Genomic DNA, 23,371 nt, shown 5'->3' with positions numbered 1-23,371 from the left:
TTTGGGCCCTTGGTTTCTCGTCGGCGGGTCGCCAGCGCTGCCTCCTCACCCGTACTCGCGCAGGGACCTCGTCCCCTGGTTTCGTTGTGCCTGGGCAGCACTGGCCTGGCGTTTCAGGTCATTTGGTGACCACAAATGTGGTTTATTGGCTTGTTCATGACTTGGAGGACGCAAATCTTGGACGCTCTGGAGCAGAAGCAGATAAATACAGCTGAAGAGATCACTTTCTGTCTCGTGCTGTTACCGTCTCATCTTCATTCATAAATGTTTCATGCTCCGTTTTACAGCTCCTTAAATCTTCCCTCCCTTCCCCTTCCTACCTGCCCGTGCTGCGCTGGAGAGGGAGAAGCCTCTGATCTTCTCAGCCTGAACTGATTTGCGATGAAGTGACCTGCCCTTGCTGGCACGCCAGCGGCTGTCCTGGTGGTTGGTAGCTCTTCTCCGTCGCTGCTGTCTACCCTGCTCCTAAAACTGTCCCCGCTCCGTGCCGTCCCACACCACTGCTTGCCCCTGCCAGCCAGCGCAGAGACCGTAGGGGCGGATTTGGGGGGCAGTGGGGTGGCTGGGCAGCCGTCCTCTGTCTCCTCTGGGTATGGGGTGAAGCTTGTCCGGGGGCTTCGCAGGCCAGGGCCACCCCAGTCCCCCCATAGCCAAGAGGAGGTGCCCTGTTCCCTTCCATCAAGACCACCGGAGTGACAACATCTCTGCTCCCGGCCTGTGGGTCGTGGGACGAGCCCGTCAGCGGGGCACGGATACAGCAGAGCATGGATGGCATCTCTGTCCCAGCGCGGGGCGAGTCAGTGGTGGGATGTCCTCGTGTGAGTTCCTGGTTGTCCTGCGCTCCCGCGTCGGCTGCACCGGCACCGTGCCCGTAGCTCACAGAATCACAGAATGTTTGGGGTTGGAAGGGACCTCTGGGGGTCACCCAGCCCAACCCCCTGCCCAAGCAGGGTCACCCAGAGCAGGCTGCACAGCACCGCGGCCAGGCGGGGCTGGAATATCTCCAGAGAAGGAGACTCCACAGCCTCCCTGGGCAGCCTGGGCCAGGGCTCCGTCACCCTCAGAGGGAAGAATTTCTTCCTCATCTTCAGCTGGAGCTTCCTCGGCTTCAGTTTGTGCCCGTTGCCCCTTGTCCTGTCTCTGGGCACCACTGGAAAGAGTCTGGCCCCGTCCTCCTGACACCCACCCTGCAGATATTTAGAAGCATTTCGAAGGTCCCCTCTCAGCCTTCTCTTCTCCAGGCTGAACAAGCCCAGCTCCCTCAGCCTCTCCTCGTAGGAGAGATGCTCCAGCCCCCTCATCATCCTCGTAGCCCTCCGCTGGACTCTCTCCAGTAGCTCCTCATCTTTCTTGAAGTGGGGAGCCCAGAACTGGACACAGGACTCCAGATGGGGCCTCCCCAGGGCAGAGCAGAGGGGGAGGAGAACCTCCCTCGCCCTGCTGCCCACACTCCTCTTGATGCACCCCAGGATCCCATTGGCCTTCTTGGCACCCAGGGCACGCTGCTGGCTCATGGTCACCCTGTCGTCCCCCAGCACTCCCAGTCCCTCTCCACAGAGCTGCTCTCCAGCAGGGCCGCCCCAGCCTGTACTGGTGCCTGGGGTTGTTCCTCCCCAGGTGCAGGACCCTGCCCTTGCCCTGGTTGAACCTCATCAGGTTCCTCTCTGCCCAACTCTCCAGCCTGCCCAGGTCTCTCTGGATGGCAGCACAGCCTGCCAGTGTATCCACCACTCCTCCCAGCTTGGTGTCATCAGCAAACTTGCTGAGGGTGCACTCGAACTCTTCATCCAGGTCATTGATGAAGGAGTTAAACAAGACTGGGCCCAGTACTGACCCTTGGGGGACACCACTAGTTACCGGCCTGCATTCTCCTTCGCCCCTCACCTTGGCTTCTGACATCCCATTTAGCCAGCGCTCTCTGGAGCAGCTGAGTTGGTCGTGCCAAAGGTGGAACCCATTAGAGGAGCAGGGTTGAGCTGCTTCGTTAGCAGCGAGCTGAATTATCTAACGAGCTGTGGGGGGTTGGTTTGTTCACGTTTGTTTTCAAGCACTTCTCAGAGGAACGTTGAGAGAGATGAACTTCTTCCCACCTCAGTCGCTCGAGCCCTTGCTTCCCCATCTGCGGGGGACACGGCCCCGTGTTTATTTTCCATCTGTGCTTTTCGCAGCTTAGAGGGATCACCTTGCAAAAGAGGCCATCCAAAACCAACACGGAACGAACCGACGCTGCAGAAAAGCTTCCCAGCAGCGGTGGGGGAAGCTGCGTCAGAAACACCAAGCCAGACAAAAAGCGCAGAGCTCCCCAGGGCTGGCTTGTTTTTCCACCCTACGCTTCCCTTCTCGGGTAGGTGAGCTTCCTCCTGGCCCGACGCGACGGGCGTGTTTCTGCAGGGCCGCTTCAGCTCTCGTCTCGCCCAAATGCCCCTTCCCTGCCGCGTGCTGTGCCCGCAGAAGGTGGTCGTGCGCTTGCTGGCAACGTTCTTGTTTTCCCTGGATTGCCTTTTCGGCTCTCTGTCCTCTCTCTGTTGCTGTGGGGACACAAGTAGTCTTTCACAGAACCCCAGAATCCCAGCATGGCAGGGGTTGGCAGGGACCTCTGTGGGTCACCCAGCCCAGCCCCCTGCCCAAGCAGGGTCACCCACAGCAGGCTGCACAGGACCTTGTCCAGGCGGGGCTGGAATATCTCCAGAGAAGGAGACTCCACAGCCTCCCTGGGCAGCCTGGGCCAGGGCTCCGTCACCCTCAGAGGGAAGAAGTTCTTCCTCCTCTTCAGCTGGAGCTTCCTCTGCTTCAGTTTGTGCCCGTTGCCCCTTGTCCTGTCGCTGGGCACCACTGGAAAGAGTCTGGCCCCGTCCTCCTGACCCCCACCCTGCAGATATTTAGAGGCATTTCGAAGGTCCCCTCTCAGCCTTCTCTTCTCCAGGCTGAACAAGCCCAGCTCCCTCAGCCTCTCCTCGCAGGAGAGATGCTCCAGTCCCCTCCTCATCCTCGTAGCCCTCCGCTGCACTCTCTCCAGTAGCTCCTCATCTTTCTTGAACTGGGGAGCCCAGCACTGGACACAGGACTCCAGATGGGGCCTCCCCAGGGCAGGGCAGAGGGGGAGGAGAACCTCCCTCGCCCTGCTGGCCACACTCCTCTTGATGCACCCCAGGATGCCATTGGCCTTCTTGGCACCCAGGGCACGCTGCTGGCTCATGGTCACCCTGTCGTCCCCCAGCACTCCCAGTCCCTCTCCGCAGAGCTGCTCTCCAGCAGGTCCGCCCCAGCCTGTCCTGGTGCCTGGGGTTGTTCCTCCCCAGGGGCAGGACCCTGCCCTTGCCCTTGTTGAACCTCATCAGGTTCCTCTCTGCCCAACTCTCCAGCCTGTCCAGGTCTCTCTGGATGGCAGCACAGCCTGCCGGTGTATCCACCACTCCTCCCAGTTTGGTGTCATCAGCAAACGTGCTGAGGGTGCACTCTGATTCTTCATCCAGGTCATTGATGAAGGAGTTGAACAAGGCTGAAGCTACAGCAGTGCTTTGTGCTCTGCTCCCCGTGCCTCCCTTGCTGCTCCGATCGATCCCAGCGACAATAAATGCAGGAACAGACGCCGGGCGCTTGCTGCCTTTCCTCCCAAACCTGCCCTGTGGCAGCTGCGCTCCGTGTCTCGCCGTTCTCCTGGACTCTCAGCGGAGTGGGAGAAGAGAGGAGCCCGCACAGGAAAGGGTTCGACTGAAACCGTCCGGAGGGCGTTCGGATGCGCTGGTTAAACACGGTGACCTAAATGAGTGCACACAGCCATGTGGGGGGGCTTGGGATCCCCTCCACCCCGAGTCAGTGCTCGCAGGCGGCGTCACAGCCGCGGGGTGTGAGCTTGCGAAGCCCCGGAGCCCATCTCGCTTCCCGGGAGCTGCCCGAGAGCTCGGAGGGGCCTCCGGCTGCTTCCCCTTTCCGGGGCGTCGGCGGGGAGATTTCTGTTTGAGGTTTCCTCTCCCGTCCCTGTGTGTTGGGGCTGTTTGCTGCCTCCTTCCCCCGGCAGAGATCCCCGGGACCCACCTGCCCCTTCCCACCGCGGCGTCCGTGGAGGGCAGATCCCGGGGCGATGATGGGATTTTGGCTGGATCCCCCTTTGCCTCTGGGGGGATGCGCACCCGGCGGGGTGCAGTGCTGTGAGCAGGCGCCCGATGCACGGAGGCACTGGACCCAAGGGGCGTAAGAAGGAGGAATATAGGTTTTTTTTAGCAAAAGTTGATTGCCTGAACCTGCAGCTTGTGTCTTCAGGCTGGCTTGAGCTGCGTTCCCTGGACGTGTCGTGTTGGAGATGGCTCTGAGCCAGCCTGGTTCTCCATGTGGCCGGGGCCGAGGTGTCACAGCAGAAGCATCACCTTGCAGTGGAGGTGGGCACTGGGGGGAGGCTGTGGAGTCTCCTTCTCTGGAGATATTCCAGACCCTCCTGGACGTGGTGCTGTGCAGCCTGCTGTGGGTGACCCTGCTTGGGCAGGGGGTTGGGCTGGGTGACCCACAGAGGTCCCTTCCAACCCTGACCATGCTGTGATTCTGTGATTCTGTGATTCGGTGATGGGAGAAACGTGGGAAACCGAGGGCTGTGGGATGGGGTTAAGAGTGAAAAGATGTGGTGGGAGTGCTGGAGCTTGAAACCCGCCCCGATCCCGCTCTCCTGCCGCGTCCCGGCCAAGGCAGTGTTTGCACCTCCTGTTTCCACTGGAACTGATTCATAAAAAAAACCCAAAAAACCCAACATGGAACAACTTAATCCTCCCAAACACTCGTCTTGTGCCATAACTTAGAGCTCAGCCTAAAAATAGCTGTTTTGCCTGCTGGAGGTGTAGTCCCGACTGCCTGCCGGCTGCTGGTTAGGTCTTGGGAACCAAAAATAGCTCCTTAACCCAGCGCCAGCAGAAGCAGAGGATTTTCCTCGAACGGATGCTTTTGAAGCAGAGCAGGTTTGAAGGGTTGTTCTTCCAAAGGCGTTGCCGCCGAGCACCCAAATTAATGGCCACAACATTAGAAGTGACGGGGCGGGAGAAGCGGAGAGCGTCTCCGTGTGAGCTGAGCCAGCGCAGCGCTGCTACATCGCAGCGTCCTCAGAAGCTCAATCCTCATGTTAATCCACCCAGATTTTCTTTTTTTTTTTTTTTTTCCACAGGATGACGTAAGATATAAAAACTACTTGCAAGGTTTTTTTCTTTTCCTGCTAAATGATTCAGTCCCCACATCTCCCCCTCTCCCAGCTGGCAGGCGGCTGCAGCCCTTCCCTCTTGAACTTCTCCAGGTCTTGCATCAATCTGAGCAGCATAATAACTTGTTCAACTCCTTCATCAGTGACCTGGATGAAGAGTTCGAGTGTACCCTCAGCAAGTTTGCTGATGACACCAAACTGGGAGGAGTGGTGGGTACACGGGCAGGCTGTGCTGCCATCCAGCGAGACCTGGACAGGCTGGAGAGTTGGGCAGAGAGGAACCTGATGAGGTTCAACCAGGGCAAGGGCAGGGTCCTGCACCTGGGGAGGAACAACCCCAGGCACCAGGACAGGCTGGGGCGGACCTGCTGGAGAGCAGCTCTGCGGAGAGGGACTGGGAGTGCTGGGGGACGACAGGGTGACCCTGAGCCAGCAGCGTGCCCTGGGTGCCAAGAAGGCCAATGGGATCCTGGGGTGCATCAAGAGGAGTGTGGGCAGCAGGGCGAGGGAGGTTCTCCTCCCCCTCTACTCTGCCCTGGGGAGGCCCCATCTGCAGTGCTGGGTCCATTTCTGGGCTCCCCAGTTCAAGAAAGATGAGGAGCTACTGGAGAGAGTCCAGAGGAGGGCTACGAGGATGAGGAGGGGACTGGAGCATCTCTCCTGTGAGGAGAGGCTGAGGGAGCTGGGCTTGTTCAGCCTGGAGAAGAGAAGGCTGAGAGGGGACCTTCGAAATGCCTCTAAATATCTGCAGGGTGGGGGTCAGGAGGACGGGGCCAGACTCTTTCCAGTGGTGCCCAGCGACAGGACAGGGGGCAATGGGCACAAACTGGAGCAGAAGAAGCTCCAGCTGAAGATGAGGAAGAACTTCTTCCCTCTGAGGGTGCCGGAGCCCTGGCCCAGGCTGCCCAGGGAGGCTGTGGAGTCTCCTTCTCTGGAGATATTCCAGCCCCGCCTGGCCGCGGTGCTGTGCAGCCTGCTCTGGGTGACCCTGCTTGGGCAGGGGGTTGGGCTGGGTGACCCACAGAGGGCCCTGCCAACCCCCAACATTCTGTGGTTCTGTGATTCTGTAATATTTGACGTTCTGTGGCCGCAGCCTCTTCCAAGCAGCTCTTTCCTCACCGTTCCTGCGGGAAGAGCCCGCCTGGCTCACCTGCTCGCTCCCTGGCAGCGGATCAGCCGGTTCGGGTGTCTCCTGGCAGCCAATGACTCGCTGTAAGGGGTTAACGCTGCGGTTTTTTCATGGTTTTTTTTGTTTTTTTTGTTTTTTTTTTCTGTACACCTCGCTATTTTCAAGCTTGAAGCCTGGATGTTGAAAATTTTGCAGCAGGCATCATATGGAGGTGGGAGAAGTAAGTGGTAGGGACAGGAATGAGTTCGCGGGGGGTTTATCCCCGCGTCTGTGTGCAGCAGAGTCCCAGGCGCTGTCCCTGCTGCGTGTCGGTGGCAGCGGGACTGGGTGGCGAAGGACCCGAGTGCTTCCAGCTGCGCACTCCTGTTACTTATCCTGGCACCCCAGCAGGGCATTAGGGGGGTTCTGCCCCCTTCCCGAGGTACGGTTTTTGGCACAAACTGAGGCACAGGAAGTTCCATCTGAACATGAGGAAGAACTTCTTCCCTCTGAGGGTGCCGGAGCCCTGGCCCAGGCTGCCCAGGGAGGCTGTGGAGTCTCCTTCTCTGGAGATATTCCAGCCCTGCCTGGCCGCGGTGCTGTGCAGCCTGCTCTGGGTGACCCTGCTTGGGCAGGGGGTTGGGCTGGGTGACCCACAGAGGTCCCTTCCAACCCCTACTATTCCGTGATTCTGTGATTCTGTGATATGGTGTGGGCTCCCCAGGCTTCCCAGCTCCTCCCTTCGCCCGAGATGCGATAACCTCTCCCCAGCAATAATTCCAAAACTTCGGGGGGACTCGATTCAAGTTTTCTCCTCGCCCTGGTGATTTCAGCGTCGTCACACCCGTCTCCATCCCTTCACATTTTCCTTCCCTTATTCTCTTTCTTTCCACTGACTTCACCTTTTAAGTGGATGTAAAACACCGCTGGCGTTTTGATTTTCTGGGAAATCATTGGGAAATTGCTAACCCAGGCCTAGAGATTTCTTCTGTCTCCTGAGCTGCATGTTTTGCCCCTGAAGCGTGTCACAGAGAAACGGGGTCTGTCCTAAACCTACGGATTTCCTTGCGACTCCTTAAGGGGAATTTTAATACTTTGATCCGGGAGGGATCAGAGCTGTGGGGCAGTGGCTGTGCCGGGGACCCGCTCGTCCTGCTGCAGGAAGCAGCGCCTGGAAGCGGGCTGGAAAGACAGGACGTCTCATGGGAGGAGAAGGGAGTGAAGGACTTCTGGGTTGGTGGTGCTTGTGGGGGAGAAATGGTTCCCTCGTGACCTGTGTTTGGTGCTGCCCCGTCTGAACGTGGCACCACCGCGAACTGGGCAGCTGGAAGGTGTCTCCAGGCGTCTCTTGCCTTGGTGTCCTCTCGCCCACCGTTTGTTCCAGCTGGCAGGGGGCAAGACCCCTCTCCCGTCGCGTACCAGGGGTTGCTCCATGTCCTGCCAGTGCACGGGTTATTCACGGAATCACAGAATGTTGGGGGTTGGCAGGGCCCTCTGGGGGTCACCCAGCCCAACCCCCTGCCCAAGCAGGGTCACCCAGAGCAGGCTGCGCAGCACCGCGGCCAGGCGGGGCTGGAATATCTCCAGAGAAGGAGACTCCACAGCCTCCCTGGGCAGCCTGGGCCAGGGCTCCATCACCCTCAGAGGGAAGAAGTTCTTCCTCATCTTCAGCTGGAGCTTCCTCTGCTTCAGTTTGTGCCCGTTGCCCCTTGTCCTGTCGCTGGGCACCACTGGAAAGAGTCTGGCCCCGTCCTCCTGACCCCCACCCTGCAGATATTTAGAGGCATTTCGAAGGTCCCCTCTCAGCCTTCTCTTCTCCAGGCTGAACAAGCCCAGCTCCCTCAGCCTCTCCTCGTAGCAGAGATGCTCCAGTCCCCTCCTCATCCTCGCAGTCCTGCGCTGGACTCTCTCCAGTAGCTCCTCCTCTTTCTTGAACTGGGGAGCCCAGCACTGGACACAGGACTCCAGATGGGGCCTCACCAGGGCAGAGCAGAGGGAGAGGAGAACCTCCCTCGCCCTGCTGCCCACACTCCTCCTAATGCAGCCCAGTTCCTGCAGAAAGATAGGGACCTAAATGGAGATTGGGAGGTTTTTTTCCCTTCTGCAGTGTTTTGTAGGATTTTCCCATGCTCTTCCCATATCTGTGAGCAAAGTCTGCGTTGTGGGGTTTGTCTGGGGCAGGGCAGTGGTGATCGTCCCCCGTTAATCTCCTGTGGAGTCGGCTGAAGCTTTTGCGCTGGTGGACGTGGCCAATATCTCATTCGGGAGCTCTCGCCAGCTCCTGCAGCGCAGTGCTGGGCTTTGGCAACCGGCGTGTGGAGCGTTAAAGTCCTGCTCTCTCCTCAGCTCAGGCTTCTGGCTGCCTTGGATTTCACAGATGCTTCCGCAGCGTTGAGGGATTTGGAGGAGGGGAAGGTGATGGACATAGAGGTTTGCTGCATCCTCCACCATCACCGGTCACGTCAGGTCATCGCAGGCTGGAGGCTGCCATCAGTGGGCTGTGGGAATGCAGAAATTTCCCCAAAATCCAGGCACCCGCGTAGGGTTTGATTGGGTTGGGTGGGGTTGGTGCTGCGTGGCACCTCCTCCTGCCTGAGGAGCTACTGGAGAGAGTCCAGCGCAGGGCTACGAGGATGAGGAGGGGACTGGAGCATCTCTCCTACAGGGAAAGGCTGAGGGAGCTGGGCTTGTTCAGCCTGGAGAAGAGAAGGCTGAGAGGGGACCTTCGAAATGCCTCTAAATATCTGCAGGGTGGGGGTCAGGAGGACGGGGCCAGACTCTTTCCAGTGGTGCCCAGCGACAGGACAAGGGGCAACGGGCACAAACTGAAGCAGAGGAAGCTCCAGCTGAAGATGAGGAAGAACTTCTTCCCTCTGAGGGTGCTGGAGCCCTGGCCCAGGCTGCCCAGGGAGGCTGTGGAGTCTCCTTCTCTGGAGATATTCAAACCCCATCTGGACAAGGTCCTGTGCAGCGTGCTCTGGGTGACCCTGCTTGGGCAGGGGGTTGGGCTGGGTGACCCCCAGAGGTCCCTTCCAACCCCCATGTGTGATTCTGTGATTCTGTAAAGGGCTCCTGGGATGCAGCATCCTCTAAATGCTTGATGCAAGGACACTGCTAGGCAAGCTTCAGCGTCTTTATTTAGGGTGAGGCACGGAGGGTCTGGCATGAAGTTATTTTGATGGATGTTGCTGAGTGCCTTTGCCGTTCCCGTACTGCCTCTGACTTGAAAGGATTTGTTCTGAGTCACTGGCTCTTGAATATTTAAAAGACGAGCACAAAGCTCTGTCTTTTTTTAAACACGGGCTCACAGCAACCTGTCAACTGACTGTGCAAAACCTTGGCCACCAGTAACCTCCGCCCTGAGACGCACGGCGGTACCCGACGCCAGGGTGAGCAAGGTGGTGTTTGCTGGGTTATTTGGTGGTAGTGGTTTGGGATGGGGATGGAGACAGAGCCCTTACCAAGCTGCTGCGGCTCAGGGAGGGGTCCGGTCCCGTGTGACACCTCAGTGCTTGGCGTTTGCGTCTCTCTGACTCAGGGCTTAGGTGACTTCTGGGGTGCTTGTGCTAGCTCCTGCTCAGCAGCGTCGTCCCTGAGGTCTCCCTGGCTTGTGGCTCTTGGGAATGATGCATGGGCCTTGCCTTTTCTTTCCTCTCTGGCTCCAGGTGGCACAAGCTACACTCCAAGGCTGGGAAGAAGGAGAAGGAGCGTGGTGAGATCCTGGTGAGCATCCAGTTTACGCGCAACAACCTCACAGCCAGCATGTTCGACCTGTCCATGAAGGACAAACCACGGTCACCCTTTGGCAAGCTGAAGGACAAGGTGAAAGGCAAGAAGAAATACGACTTGGAGTCGGCCTCTGCCATCATCCCCAGCAGCATGGGCGCCCTCGACATGGAGGATGACTACGACAGTGGGGGCAAGAAGTCCAAAGTCAAGGGCTTCTTCTTGAAGAACAAGCTGCGCAAGTCGTCCCTGACGCAATCCAACACCTCCCTGGGATCCGACAGCACCATCTCTTCTGCCAGCCTGGGCTTGGCTGCAAACGTTCCTGAGGTAACCAAATCGCCGAGCAGACACAGCAGCCTGTCCACGGAGCGCTCTGGTAAGAGGATACGGTTTTAATCCTCACCCCCCCGCCCCCCTTTTTTTTTCCCCCCCTTCTTTTCTTTGTAAAGAGGCTTTCCTGCAAATCTATTAACTCGTTGCTTACCTAGGAAGTGGCGTCCTGCCCAAATCCTCCAAGACATTCTCCACACTGGCAATAATGTGCTTGCCAGAACAGAATCACCAAATGGTAGGGGATGGCAGGGACCTCTGTGGGTCACCCAGCCCAGCCCCCTGCCCAAGCAGGGTCACCCAGAGCAGGCTGCACAGCACCGCGGCCAGGCGGGTCTGGAATATCTCCAGAGAAGGAGACTCCACAGCCTCCCTGGGCAGCCTGGGCCAGGGCTCCGGCACCCTCAGAGGGAAGAAGTTCTTCCTCATCTTCAGCTGGAGCTTCCTCTGCTTCAGTTTGTGCCCGTTGCCCCTTGTCCTGTCTCTGGTCACCACTGGAAAGAGTCTGGCTCTGTCCTTCTGCCACCCACCCTGCAGATATTTAGAGGCATTTCTAAGGTCCTCTCTCAGCCTTCTCTTCTCCAGGCTGAACAAGCCCAGCTCCCTCAGCCTCTCCTCGGAGTAGAGATGCTCCAGTCCCCTCCTCATCCTCGTAGCCCTGCGCTGGACTCTCTCCAGTAGCTCCTCATCTTTCTGGAACTGGGGAGCCCAGCACTGGACACAGGACTGCAGATGGGGCCTCCCCAGGGCAGAGCAGAGGGGAAGGAGAACCTCCCTCGCCCTGCTGCCCACACTCCTCCTCATGCACCCCAGGATCCCATTGCCCTTCTTGGCACCCAGGGCACGCTGCTGGCTCAGGGTCACCCTGTCGTCCCCCAGCACTCCCAGTCCCTCTCCGCAGAGCTGCTCTCCAGCAGGTCCCCCCCAGCCTGGACTGGTGCCTGGGGTTGTTCCTCCCCAGGTGCAGGACCCTGCCCTTGCCCTGGTTGAACCTCATCAGGTTCCTCTCTGCCCAACTCTCCAGCCTGTCCAGGTCTCTCTGGATGGCAGCACAGCCTGCCCGTGTATCCACCACTCCTCCCAGCTTGGTGTCATCAGCAAACTTGCTGAGGGTGCACTCGAACTCTTTATCCAGGTCGTTGATGAATGAGTGGAATAAGAATGGGGGGAGATGTCTAAGATTTTATTTTTCGTGCTGAGCCTGCATACGGACAGCCCGACTTTGGCCGACGCCGCATGTTCTCCCTGCAGCGCACCACGAGCTCGCAGGCTACGGGGCACCGTTTCTCTCTGAAGACTTCAATCTTGCAGACTGCTTCTCCTCTGCCCCCAGAAGCGGGTCGCAGGCGCTGACTGGTAGCAGGAAGCCCCTGGGAGAGGGCTGGGTGACGCTGAGCGCGGCGCCGCTGCCCGGCTGCCTGATGAGACGCGTCCGGCTCGGGGGCAGAGCTGCAGCAGTGACCGGTGCCCGGTGATCAAAGCAATCTGAGCTCTTGGCGCTCGGGGAGCGGCGCTTTGCAAACAAACAAGGCCCTTGTAGCGAATTAATTCTTGCTCTCCCTTGGAAACAAAATATATAATTAAATGGTTTAATTGGCTGGAGACAGCAAATTCCCGTATTGGGTGGGAGTCCCTGGATACGTGCTGCTTCTCACCGTGCTGGTGAAGCCACCTGCGTGGTGCCTCTCGGTTTCTGCTGGGTGACGCTCCCACGCGTGGCCGGAGAGCGAACGGAGGCACCGGTCCAGCCCCGTGATCCTCGTGTTGCGGTGAAGGAGATGGCATCTCCAGCTAGGAGGGGAGAGCAGCTGCGTGTCGCCTCAAGTCCGGGCAGTCCTCACAGAATCACAGAATGTTGGGGGTTGGCAGGGCCCTCTGGGGGTCACCCAGCCCAACCCCCTGCCCAAGCAGGGTCACCCAGAGCAGGCTGCACAGCACCGCGGCCAGGCGGGGCTGGAATATCTCCAGAGAAGGAGACTCCACAGCCTCCCTGGGCAGCCTGGGCCAGGGCTCCATCACCCTCAGAGGGAAGAAGTTCTTCCTCATCTTCAGCTGGAGCTTCCTCTGCTTCAGTTTGTGCCCGTTGCCCCTTGTCCTGTCTCTGGGCACCACTGGAAAGAGTCTGGCCCCATCCTCCTGCCACCCACCCTGCAGATATTTAGAGGCATTTCGAAGGTCCCCTCTCAGCCTTCTCTTCTCCAGGCTCAACAAGCCCAGCTCCCTCAGCCTTTCCTCATAGCAGAGATGCTCCAGTCCCCTCCTCATCCTCGCAGCCCTCCGCTGGACTCTCTCCAGTAGCTCCTCCTCTTTCTTGAAGTGGGGAGCCCAGAACCGGACACAGGACTCCAGATGGGGCCTCCCCAGGGCAGAGCAGAGGGGGAGGAGAACCTCCCTCGCCCTGCTGCCCACACTCCTCTTGATGCACCCCAGGATCCCATTGGCCTTCCTGGCACCCAGGGCACGCTGCTGGTCATGGTCACCCTACCATCCACCAGGACACCCAGGTCCCTCTCCACAGAGCTTCTCACTGGGCTCTCCACGTAACCCCCCAAAATCTGCTGAGCCGCAGGGTCAGGCAGGGGGAGGGCGAAGCAGGCACTGCACCCTCCTGGCTTGTACAACGCCGAGCAGCGACCTGGCCTGTCGGAGCGGAGCTCGGGGGCTCATTGTCTTTTATTCAACACAAACTCTGAAATCACACGGAAGCGTAAGCCCTTGGAGTAGCTCCTGGGTAGTTTCTTGCATTTATTATCAGTTTCAGATCCTCTCAGCCAAGGCGTTTGTGGCCTTACAGAGGCTTCTCTCCAGATCCTGCAGTGGGAGGTGATGTGCTCGGGGAGAATATCGTGTAGCCTGCACGGTCACATACTCGTGACCCGTGCTTTGCATTGTGAGTAATTTAATTATCATCCAGCAGAGCCTGGGAGGGAGAAAGCCGGTGCATTTCCCAGATCTCTTCAGGGTTTGCAAATAGAAGATAACGACTCTTGTCAGACCTGTCCTGGTTCCTCAGATGGCCTCACCTCTGCTTTGTGTTTCCTTTCCCCCCAGTGAAAGACTACTTGCCATCTCCAAAGCTGACCCACAAGCGAGCGTTCAGTGACGACGTCTCCCAAGTCAGCCCAGTCCTGGAGCCCAAAGCAATCCAAAGCCTGAAGCCAAAGAACGATCCCGTGTCCCGGTCTTCCCTCTGCATCAACGGGAGCCACGTTTACAGCGACGAGCCCGCACCGAAGAGCCCCGTGTCCGTCCCGCAGAGCTCTGCGCCGCTGCCCGTGCCCAGCGTGCCCAGGCGGCAGGAGGAGGGCTTCGGCTTCGCCCCCCTCCATCCCGACTCCCACCAGGTGCCTTGGGGGGTCGGCAGCTTTGAGAGGACGCAGCAGAGAGACGAGCCCAGGTTCATCCCGTCTCCTCCCACTTTAGCCTTGCAAGAAGAGCTCAAGGTCTCCACGAAAGCCGTCACTCTCAGTAACCATCTGGGCAGAGCCAAGATGGAAGAAAACAGTCGCTTAGAGAACAAGCCGACCCAAGCTGCGATGCCCATGGTCTTCTCAGTGGAACCAACGAAGGACAAACAACCCGAGGAGACGAGGAAGGAAGACAAGAAAGCCAAGGGTGGCCTCTTCCACCACGGGGGCAACAAGAGCGACGCGGGGAGCAAAGCCCAGGGCGAGAAACCGGGACCCTGCCACGGCTCATCCGTCCACGCGACGGCAGGGGGAGATGAGAGGAGTAAATCCGGCGGCTGGTTCGGTTCGAAGGAGCCCAAGGAGTCCCCGCAGAAACCCAGGTCAGTGAAACTGGTCAGTGCTGACGTCTAGGCCGTTAGCTGGCTGCCCCAGCCTCCCGTCCTCAATGGCTGCGCTGTTAAATACTCCATGGCGTCAGCAGAGGACCGGTCCCCTTGCTCAGACAAGATGACAACAGGGGAAAACACTTCCTTGGTCTGAAATGTCTCAAAGGGAGGGTGATAATTCCTGGATCCTCCCCTGGTTTCTGCCGCAGACCACCTCCCGTTGCCCTCCTGGGCCGTGTTTCCCGGTTGGGGAAGGGAGGGATCCCCTTTGCGGAGAGGGACGGACGTTTCCCTCTGCAGAGGTGAGGCTCAGCGTGGTCACGCCGAGTGTTTCTGTGGCCTCGAAGTAAAGGATCGTTATCCTTTAATTAGCTGAAAAAGCTTCCCTGGCAGTCAGCGTAGGGACATAGTGACATGTAATCGCATTTTATTGATGAACCTCCCACCCCCTCTGGTCTGGCCTGGGGGTGCAGTGCTGTGGTAACCTGAGATATTCTTAACATTTCTGAAGTCACTAATCCCAGCTCTTTCCTTTTCCCATCCCACCCCAGCCTTCCCTCCTCCCGATTATGAATCTCTAATTGTTCTTGCTCCGTGTGGTGATTCATCCCTCCAAATCCTCCGCGCTCTGTTTGCAGCACACAAAACGGGGTGTTTGGGCTGTTTCCGTGCGGGCCCGTGCGTCACCCACGTCCATCCCCGTAGCCCCCGGCAGCTGAGCTGGGGGTCTGGAGCTCGGCCGAGAGCCGGGTGCGCTGTTACTGCTCAGCAAGAGGGAGAAAACGGGGTTAAAAGCAGCCAGAGGAAAGAAGTCTAGCAGTCGAGAGCTGGTGGAATCTATGGGGTTGATTTATTATAGGGATTTTCGAATCTGGGCTGGCTTTAATCTAATTTATTAAGCAGAAGGATTTTAATTCAGTCTAAGCCTCCTTTAATGAGGAGGGCACTTGTGGTTTATTCAGCCTAACCAGATTCCCACACGGGTTAAACTGCTTTTAGAGCGCTGCTGAGACGTAAGCGAGGCGGTGAGCACGTCGCGCCTTCGGAACAGGGGCAGCCCCGAAAGTCCTCCTCACCCCGTGAGAAGATGTCCACCTCGGAGCGGTCTGCAAGACTGACGGGAGGCAAGGACTTGCTGCCCCCCCTTCCCAAGGACTGAAGGCCGCGTGTCGCAGTCCTGTGTGCCGCACGCAGCCCCTCGGGGGAGCACGTGCTGTCGGCGCGAGGGTGGGCGAGGAGCTGCGAGGGCTGGTGAGGCTCGGTGCTGCCTGCGCTCCCCAGCTGCACGGGCAGAGCTGGGGACACCGAGGCGAGCAGGGGGCCGCTCCCCCAAGTTGCGAATACAACGAGTTGACCACGAGCCAGCAGCGTGCCCTGGGTGCCAAGAAGGCCGATGGGATCCTGGGGTGCATCAAGAGGAGTGTGGGCAGCAGGGCGAGGGAGGTTCTCCTCCCCCTCTGCTCTGCCCTGGGGAGGCCCCGTCTGGAGTCCTGTGTCCAGTGCTGGGCTCCCCAGTTCAAGAAAGATGAGGAGCTACTGGAGAGAGTCCAGCGGAGGGGTACGAGGATGAGGAGGGGACTGGAGCATCTCTCCTGCGAGGAGGGGCTGAGGGAGCTGGGCTTGTTCAGCCTGGAGAAGAGAAGGCTGAGAGGGGACCTTCGAAATGCCTCTAAATATCTGCAGGGTGGGGGTCAGGAGGACGGGGCCAGACTCTTTCCAGTGGTGCCCAGCGACAGGACAAGGGGCAACGGGCACAAACTGAAGCAGAGGAAGCTCCAGCTGAAGATGAGGAAGAACTTCTTCCCTCTGAGGGTGACGGAGCCCTGGCCCAGGCTGCCCAGGGAGGCTGGGGAGTCTCCTTCTCTGGAGATATTCCAGCCCCGCCTGGACGTGGTGCTGTGCAGCCTGCTCTGGGTGACCCTGCTTGGGCAGGGGGTTGGGCTGGGTGACCCACAGAGGGCCCTGCCAGCCCCTGCCATGCTGGGATTCTATGATTCTGTGATTCTGTGATCGAATGGTTTGAAGCCTTCCGCTTACCTGCAGAGAGGATTTTTTCCCTCCCGCTCTCCTGACGCTGGAAACTTCAGCTTTGCAGCTCCCAGCAGCTGAGCAAGCAGCAGCCGCTCACCTTTTTGCCCACTGTGCAAAAAGCTTCACCCTAAGCTGAACGTGGGGAGAGAGCATCAAAAGCAGTCACCTTTGCAAGACCAAAAAACTCAACCTGTAATTAGTTACAAGGTCTGTAATTAGAAAGATGCTTCACAGTTAAGGTTTAAATTGGCCTGCAGCTAAGAGGTGTTTGGCACAGCTTGTCTGTAACCACTTGTTGTTGCAAAACCGCACCCTTTCCAAAATAAGGAAGCCGCTGACTTGCAGCTGGTTTTAACTTCAGCTTTGTGAAAAGGTTTTCTGTTCGTTAACGGGTGGTTTTCGCTGACCCATCGGCAACCTGCCCGCTCCCATGCCCAGGGAGAGGGCTGGATGCTTCTGGAGATATTCCAGCCCCGCCTGGACGCGGTGCTGTGCAGCCTGCTCTGGGTGACCCTGCTTCGGCAGGAGGGTTGGACTAGACGACCCACAGAGGTCCCTTCTGACCCCTACTATTCTGTGATTCTGTGATTCAGCCCTTATTTATGTATTTGTTCGCTGGCTCTTGGTGGGGAAGCGGGTCCCAAAAGCTGTTGCTAATCCGTGGTGGCTACCGGGCTTGGGTACTGGCTTGAATGGAAGCGGTGGGATGACAGCGTTTGCTCTGTGGAGACCTGAAGAAAAGGCTGTTTGGGGTTTGTTGTTTTTGAGGTTGGGCGGTCAAGGGTTATGTGTAAGGAAGAAGCTCAGCAGGTTTGTTTGAGGCAAGGCCTGGGGCTCAAACAATCAGTTTAACTATTTTCAGGGTTTCCTACAATGTTATCAGAGCTCCACAGGTCCTGCTTCCTGCAGCGTGACTCGGGGTGATAAAGTGGGGCTGCATCTCATGCTTGGCAGGAGGAAAAAAAGAGAAGTTGAGCTTTGTCTTGTGAAAATAACCACATTACTGCCGTTGGCAGGCTAAAGCCTCTTCCCTCTGTCGCTGCTTTCGTGGGGGATAAATGTAAAATCCCCTTGGTTGTCACTCCTCTTTCCATAGTCCATACCCTTATATCCAGCAGTGAGGGCGAATGCTGACTCGAATTCCTCACTCTTCGTCACGGCCTCCTAAAAAATACATTTCTTAAATGCTGGAAATGGGCAGAAGGTTCTGAACGACTGGAGCACGGCCTGCGGACAGCGGGGAGCGGCGCAGGAGAAGCAGGGGAGCTTGTCGGTGGGACTGAACACCGACACGTGTGACAGCCCCCTCCAAAGCGCCATTAATGGGGGCTTCTGGAGCAGAACCGGGGAGGCTGCGGAGTTTGACGAAGAGGAGCGCCGCGCCGTGAGAGCCAGGGGTCGTGGATGAAGGCGATGCTGCGGATGAGTCCGTCGCGGGAGCTGCCAGGGTCACATCTCTGGCACAGGTCTTGTACCCAGGCGAGCTGCAGAACAGTCACCGAGTAAAAAATGATCAGGGATGGAGCTGGACATTTTCCCTCTGGCAAGAGGGGTGCAGGGAGCCTGCAAGGGTGGAAAAACAGCTCTGAAATTGCCTCTGCCTTCCCTGTGCCTGCTGAGCCCGCGTTTGCCAGGGATGGACGTGAAGCAGGATGGGGAACTGAATCCTAAGCTGGCACCAGCTCAGCCCTGGTGAGGCAAATCTGCTTTGTAGCTGTGCAGGTAGAGCGCAGCCCCGCTCCCACCCCTGAAAGCGGGTGCTGGGGTTAGAACTTTGCGTCTACCTGGGCTCCCACTGCCCAGATCCTCTCTCTGCTATTTTTTGTTGTTCCTGTGGTTTTGGGGAAAATCTCTATAAAGCAGGACTTGTCTGTTTTAATTGTGATGGTGGGCAGGTGAGGACCGAGAAGAAAGCGAAGTAGTTCTTCCACAAATAGCTAAACCCCTCGCTCTCACCTCCAAAACTGCTATTTAAATGCAGCATTTGCATATATTCCTCCAACTCTTTCCCCCTTGAGTTCCCACCTGATACAAAAATGTCCCAGGCTGCCGTAGCCGTCTCTTCCCAACCCCTTCTCTGCACAAATCCTGCCGTGCCAGCCTCGCTCATGCTGCTGGGAGGAAATTCCTGATCCCTGCCAGGCTTTGAAGCCGCTGCCGGGGCCTCCGGCACCCCGGTCCTGCTGGTTTTCCACCCTCCCCGGCTGCGTGCTTGGCTGCGGGAAACGGTGCAAAAAGCAGCTTGTGAGCGGTCGGGTCACGGTGCTCCCCTGGATCCAGCCCTCCTAGGAGGGATTTGTCACTTGTGCTTCAGCACAGCTCTGAACCTCAGCACGTTATGGCCCCAGTCCTGTTCAACTTCTTCATCAGTGACCTGGATGAAGAGTTAGAATGCACCCTCAGCCAGTTTGCTGATGACACCAAGCTGGGAGGAGTGGTGGATACACCGGCAGGCTGGGCTGCCATCCAGAGAGACCTGGGCAGGCTGGAGAGTTGGGCAGAGAGGACCCTGATGAGGTTCAACAAGGGCAAGGGCAGGGTCCTGCACCTGGGGAGGAACAACCCCAGGCACCAGGACAGGCTGGGGCGGACCTGCTGGAGAGCAGCTCTGTGGAGAGGGACTGGGAGTGCTGGGGGACGACAGGGTGACCATGAGCCAGCAGCGTGCCCTGGGTGCCAAGAAGGCCAATGGGGTCCTGGGGTGCATCAAGAGGAGTGTGGGCAGCAGGGCGAGGGAGGTTCTCCTCCCCCTCTGCTCTGCCCTGGGGAGGCCCCATCTGGAGTCCTGTGCCCAGTTCTGGGCTCCCCAGTTCAAGAAAGATGAGGAGCTACTGGAGAGAGTCCAGCGGAGGGCTACAAGGATGAGGACGGAACTGGAGCATCTCTCCTCCGAGGAGAAGCTGAGGGAGCTGGGCTTGTTCAGCCTGGAGAAGAGAAGGCTGAGAGGGGACCTTCGAAATGCCTCTAAATATCTGCAGGGTGGGGTCAGGAGGACAGGGCCAGACTCTTTGCAGTGGTGCCCAGCGACAGGACAAGGGGCAACGGGCACAAACTGAAGCAGAGGAAGCTCCAGCTGAAGATGAGGAAGAACTTCTTCCCTCTGAGGGTGACGGAGCCCTGGCCCAGGCTGCCCAGGGAGGCTGTGGAGTCTCCTTCTCTGGAGATATTCCAGCCCCGCCTGGCCGCGGTGCTGTGCAGCCTGCTCTGGGTGACCCTGCTTGGGCAGGGGGTTGGGCTGGGGGACCCCCAGAGGTCCCTGCCAACCCCTGCCATGCTGGGATTCTGTGATTCTGTGGGTTGAACCCTGTCCTCCCCAAAACTCTGCTTTTTGACCACATGTGCTGTTTTCTTTATCTTCGCGGCGCAGTTACCCACCCTCTTGCAGATGGGCTGCGATGGCTGGGGACGGAGCCAGGGCAGCTGCCTTCAGCCTGAAATTCAGGCCACAATCCGTAGGGAAAAACATCTCCCTGCATTGAGCAAGCTGTTTCAAGTAGACTTTCCATCAGGGAGTTGCTCAGCAATATTTTCTGGTTTTTTTTGTTTTTTTTTTTTCCTGCTGAGAGGCTAAAACGTGTCTGTGAAGTGCTGCCAAACAAATAAATGAGGGCAGAAAGGTACCCGCTATTTATTTTGGCTGCCGGAGCTGGCTCTGGGAGGAGGAGGGTGAGTCAGCGTTTCAATGCAGCAAAGATCTTCAAGGAGGCTGCTGCGAGCGGAGGTTTCCCTCTAGAGGAACACGCCGTGCCGGGCTCCTGCTTCCAGCATCCTCTGTCGGAGAGGGGAAGCGGGGGTTTCTGCGGGGTGGGTTACAGAATGGTCGGGGTTGGATGGACCTCTGTGGGTCTAGTTGGAGGCCGGTAACGAGTGGTGTCCCTCAGGGGTCAGTACTGGGCCCCAGTCCTGTTCAACTCCTTCATCAATGACCTGGAAGAAGAGTTCGAGTGCACCCTCAGCCAGTTTGCTGATGACACCAAACTGGGAGGAGTGGTGGATACACCGGCAGGCTGTGCTGCCATCCAGAGAGACCTGGACAGGCTGGAGAGTTGGGCAGAGAGGAACCTGATGAGGTTCAACAAGGGCAAGGGCAGGGTCCTGCACCTGGGGAGGAACAACCCCAGGCACCAGGACAGGCTGGGGTGGACCTGCTGGAGAGCAGCTCTGCAGAGAGGGACTGGGAGTGCTGGGGGACGACAGGGTGACCATGAGCCAGGAGCGTGCCCTGGGTGCCAAGAAGGGCAATGGGATCCTGGGGTGCATCAAGAGGAGTGTGGGCAGCAGGGCGAGGGAGGTTCTCCTCCCCCTCTGCTCTGCCCTGGGGAGGCCCCATCTGGAGTCCTGTGCCCAGTTCTGGGCTCCCCAGTTCAGGAAAGGTGAGGAGCTACTGGAGAGAGTCCAGTGGAGGGCTACGAGGATGAGGAGGCGACTGGAGCATCTTTCCTACAAGGAAGGCTGAGGGAGCTGGGCTTGTTCAGCCTGGAGAAGAGAAGGCTGAGAGGGGACCTTAGAAATGCCTCTAAATATCTGCAGGGTGGGGGTCAGGAGGACGGGGCCAGACTCTTTGCAGTGGTGCCCAGCGACAGGACAAGGGGCAACGGGCACAAACTGGAGCAGAGGAAGCTCCAGCTGAAGATGAGGAAGAACTTCTTCCCTCTGAGGGTGACAGAGCCCTGGGCCAGGCTGCCCAGGGAGGCTGTGGAGTCTCCTTCTCTGGAGATATTCCAGACCCGCCTGGCCGCGGTGCTGTGCCCCCTGCTGTGGCTGACCCTGCTTGGGCAGGGGGTTGGGCTGGGGGACCCCCAGAGGGCCCTGCCAACCCCTGCCATGCTGGGATTCTGGAAGAGCTGGGCTGCTCGGAATTATCTTCTGCGGAGGTGCCTGCCCATAGTGGGTTTTCCACCCTGCTACATGCTGGTTGTCCGAGGGCCAGGCCCTGCAGGGATGGGGACGGGCGCCTGCGCCATGGCCACCACTGCTGCTTAGTGACAGCAGGAGAGGGCACCCACGAGCTGTCTGTGCCCGCAGCGCCAAGTGAGCTGCAGGTTTGAGTGGAAATCGAGGTTTCGGGGCTGGTTTTGTGCCCGAGTTACTGGTCCTGCCGAGGAGTATCTGGTGTGGCATCTGGTGGGTGCTGGAGCTGAGCCTGTCGCACTTGGCCACTTGCTGTGTGTGTTACCTACCTAAAAACCAGGACGAGGGGGCTTTGGTGGCATTGATTGCATCAATAACCACCTCTCCGAGGTCGCTACTTGGAAGATGATGCACGAGCGGGGCCCGAAGCTGCGAGGAGTGGGGAGAAGTGGGTCCTCCCACGCTGCTCCTGCCCGTCCGTGCATCGCTCCTGGTCCAAGGCGCGCTGCCGGCACGTCACCCTGCCTCCTCTGAACGCCACCGATGCTGACTGCGCCTTCACACGTCGTTAGCTTTTGCCTCAAGATGGCATTTTTGCGCTTTAAAACGTGTCTAAGGCTTTTTGCGCATCGTAATAAGGGATGAATGTAGTTGTCCAAGCAGCTTTGCCGTCTGACAGCGCATTGCCCGTGATCTTCCAGTGCCGCCTGTGATCCCTGCCAGCAGCTTGGGTGAGGTGGGGAAAAAACCCTGACGTAGCCCCAGGGCTGGACGTGCCCTGGGAATATTGGCAAAGCAATTACTTTATTAATTCCTCAGTCAACTTTGATATGCCCAGTGCTGGCTGATCCATGTCCATATTTCTCCCAAGCCACGACCGTGGTCTCCTTATGGGGCCAGACTCTTTCCAGTGGTGCCCAGTGACAGGACAAGGGGCAACGGGCACAAACTGAAGCAGAGGAAGCTCCAGCTGAAGATGAGGAAGAACTTCTTCCCTCTGAGGGTGCCGGAGCCCTGGCCCAGGCTGCCCAGGGAGGCTGTGGAGTCTCCTTCTCTGGAGATATTCCAGCCCCGCCTGGCCGCGGTGCTGTGCAGCCTGCTGTGGGTGACCCTGCTTGGGCAGGGGGTTGGGCTGGGGGACCCACAGAGGTGGCTTCCAACCCTACCATTCTGTGATTCTGTGATTCCTTGAAGCTTGGCTCTTGTGGCTGATGCTGAAGGAAGAAATCCCACCGGCTTGGTTATGGGGGGGCACAGCCGCATGTGCCTGGTGCCCCCATCCTGGGGTCGGGATGGCTGCTGGCAGGGCTGAGCCAAGGGGACGGGGTGGCAATCGGAGCGCTGCTCGGGGCTTGGGGTGTCCACACTGCACTCTTCATGATGTGAAAACCTCCAGGACGGCCAGCCCTGGCCTGGCAAGCCTTCCTTGGGGGTGGTGATGCTCACTGCTGGAGGAGCTCCCATAGGAAGATCAGTGAAAACCCAAAGAAAGGTCGGTGTAGTCCCTCTCGAAAATGCAGCAGAGAACCGACCGCCTGCCTCGGGGCGAGGCGCGGGAGGAGACGGACGGTCTGAATTTGAGCCGTGCTGAATCCCTTCCTCCTCCCTGGGGTACCCCGTGGGGGGTTCAGCCATGCCGGGGCCCCAGGCCGGGAGCGATGTGACGAAGGGCGGGTGGAGAGGCTGGGCAGAGGCAAGAGCAGAGCCAGGGCCGCATCCTGGCTCTTGTTCCTTGGCCTCCTGCAGCCACGCTGCCCTTCCCCCTGTGCGAGAGGGAGCACCGTGTCTGCTGAGAGGGGACCTAATATATGGTTACAAATATCTGCAGGGTGGGGGTCAGGAGGACGGGGCCAGACTCTTTCCAGTGGTGCCCAGCGACAGCACAAGGGGCAACAGGCACAAACTGAAGCCGAGGAAGCTCCAGCTGAAGATGAGGAAGAACTTCTTCCCTCTGAGGGTGCCGGAGCCCTGGCCCAGGCTGCCCAGGGAGGCTGTGGAGTCTCCTTCTCCGGAGATATTCCAGACCTGCCTGGATGTGGTCCTGTGCAGCCTGCTCTGGGTGACCCTGCTTGGAGAAGCCCAGCTGTTCCCTGTGGCCCCGTCCCGTGCCTCGGGTCCTGGTGGCTCTGGGTGCTGACACCACAGACCACCTGGGAAGCCTCCCCGGGCGAGCCATCTCATTATCAAGGCCAGGTTGGATGGAGCACTGAGCAACCTGGGCTGGTGGAAGATGTCCCTGCTCATGACAGGGGGGTTGGAACCAGATGATCTTTAAGGTCCCTTCCAACCCAAACCATTCTGTGATTCTGTGATTCTGTTGGGCTGGGTGACCCACAGAGGTCCCTTC

General features: G+C 58.5%; 1 protein-coding gene across 4 annotated transcripts in view; it reads left to right on the top strand.

The window, feature by feature from the left end:
- The window catches only part of RAB11FIP5 (RAB11 family interacting protein 5), a 51,383-nt gene that overhangs the window by 12,950 nt on the left and 15,062 nt on the right, over positions 1–23,371 (top strand). For all 4 annotated transcript variants that reach the window (XM_075420238.1, XM_075420236.1, XM_075420235.1 and 1 more), the window contains exons 2-3: positions 9,953–10,392; positions 13,398–14,136. In XM_075420238.1, the coding sequence (XP_075276353.1) occupies positions 9,953–10,392; positions 13,398–14,136 (1,179 nt within the window). The remainder of the gene's footprint in view (positions 1–9,952; positions 10,393–13,397; positions 14,137–23,371) is intronic.

Source organism: Opisthocomus hoazin, chromosome 5 (genome assembly GCF_030867145.1).
Source record: "Opisthocomus hoazin isolate bOpiHoa1 chromosome 5, bOpiHoa1.hap1, whole genome shotgun sequence".
In the NCBI taxonomy this organism is placed as follows: Eukaryota; Metazoa; Chordata; class Aves; order Opisthocomiformes; family Opisthocomidae; genus Opisthocomus; species Opisthocomus hoazin.
This window is presented reverse-complemented; position numbering and strand designations above follow the sequence as displayed.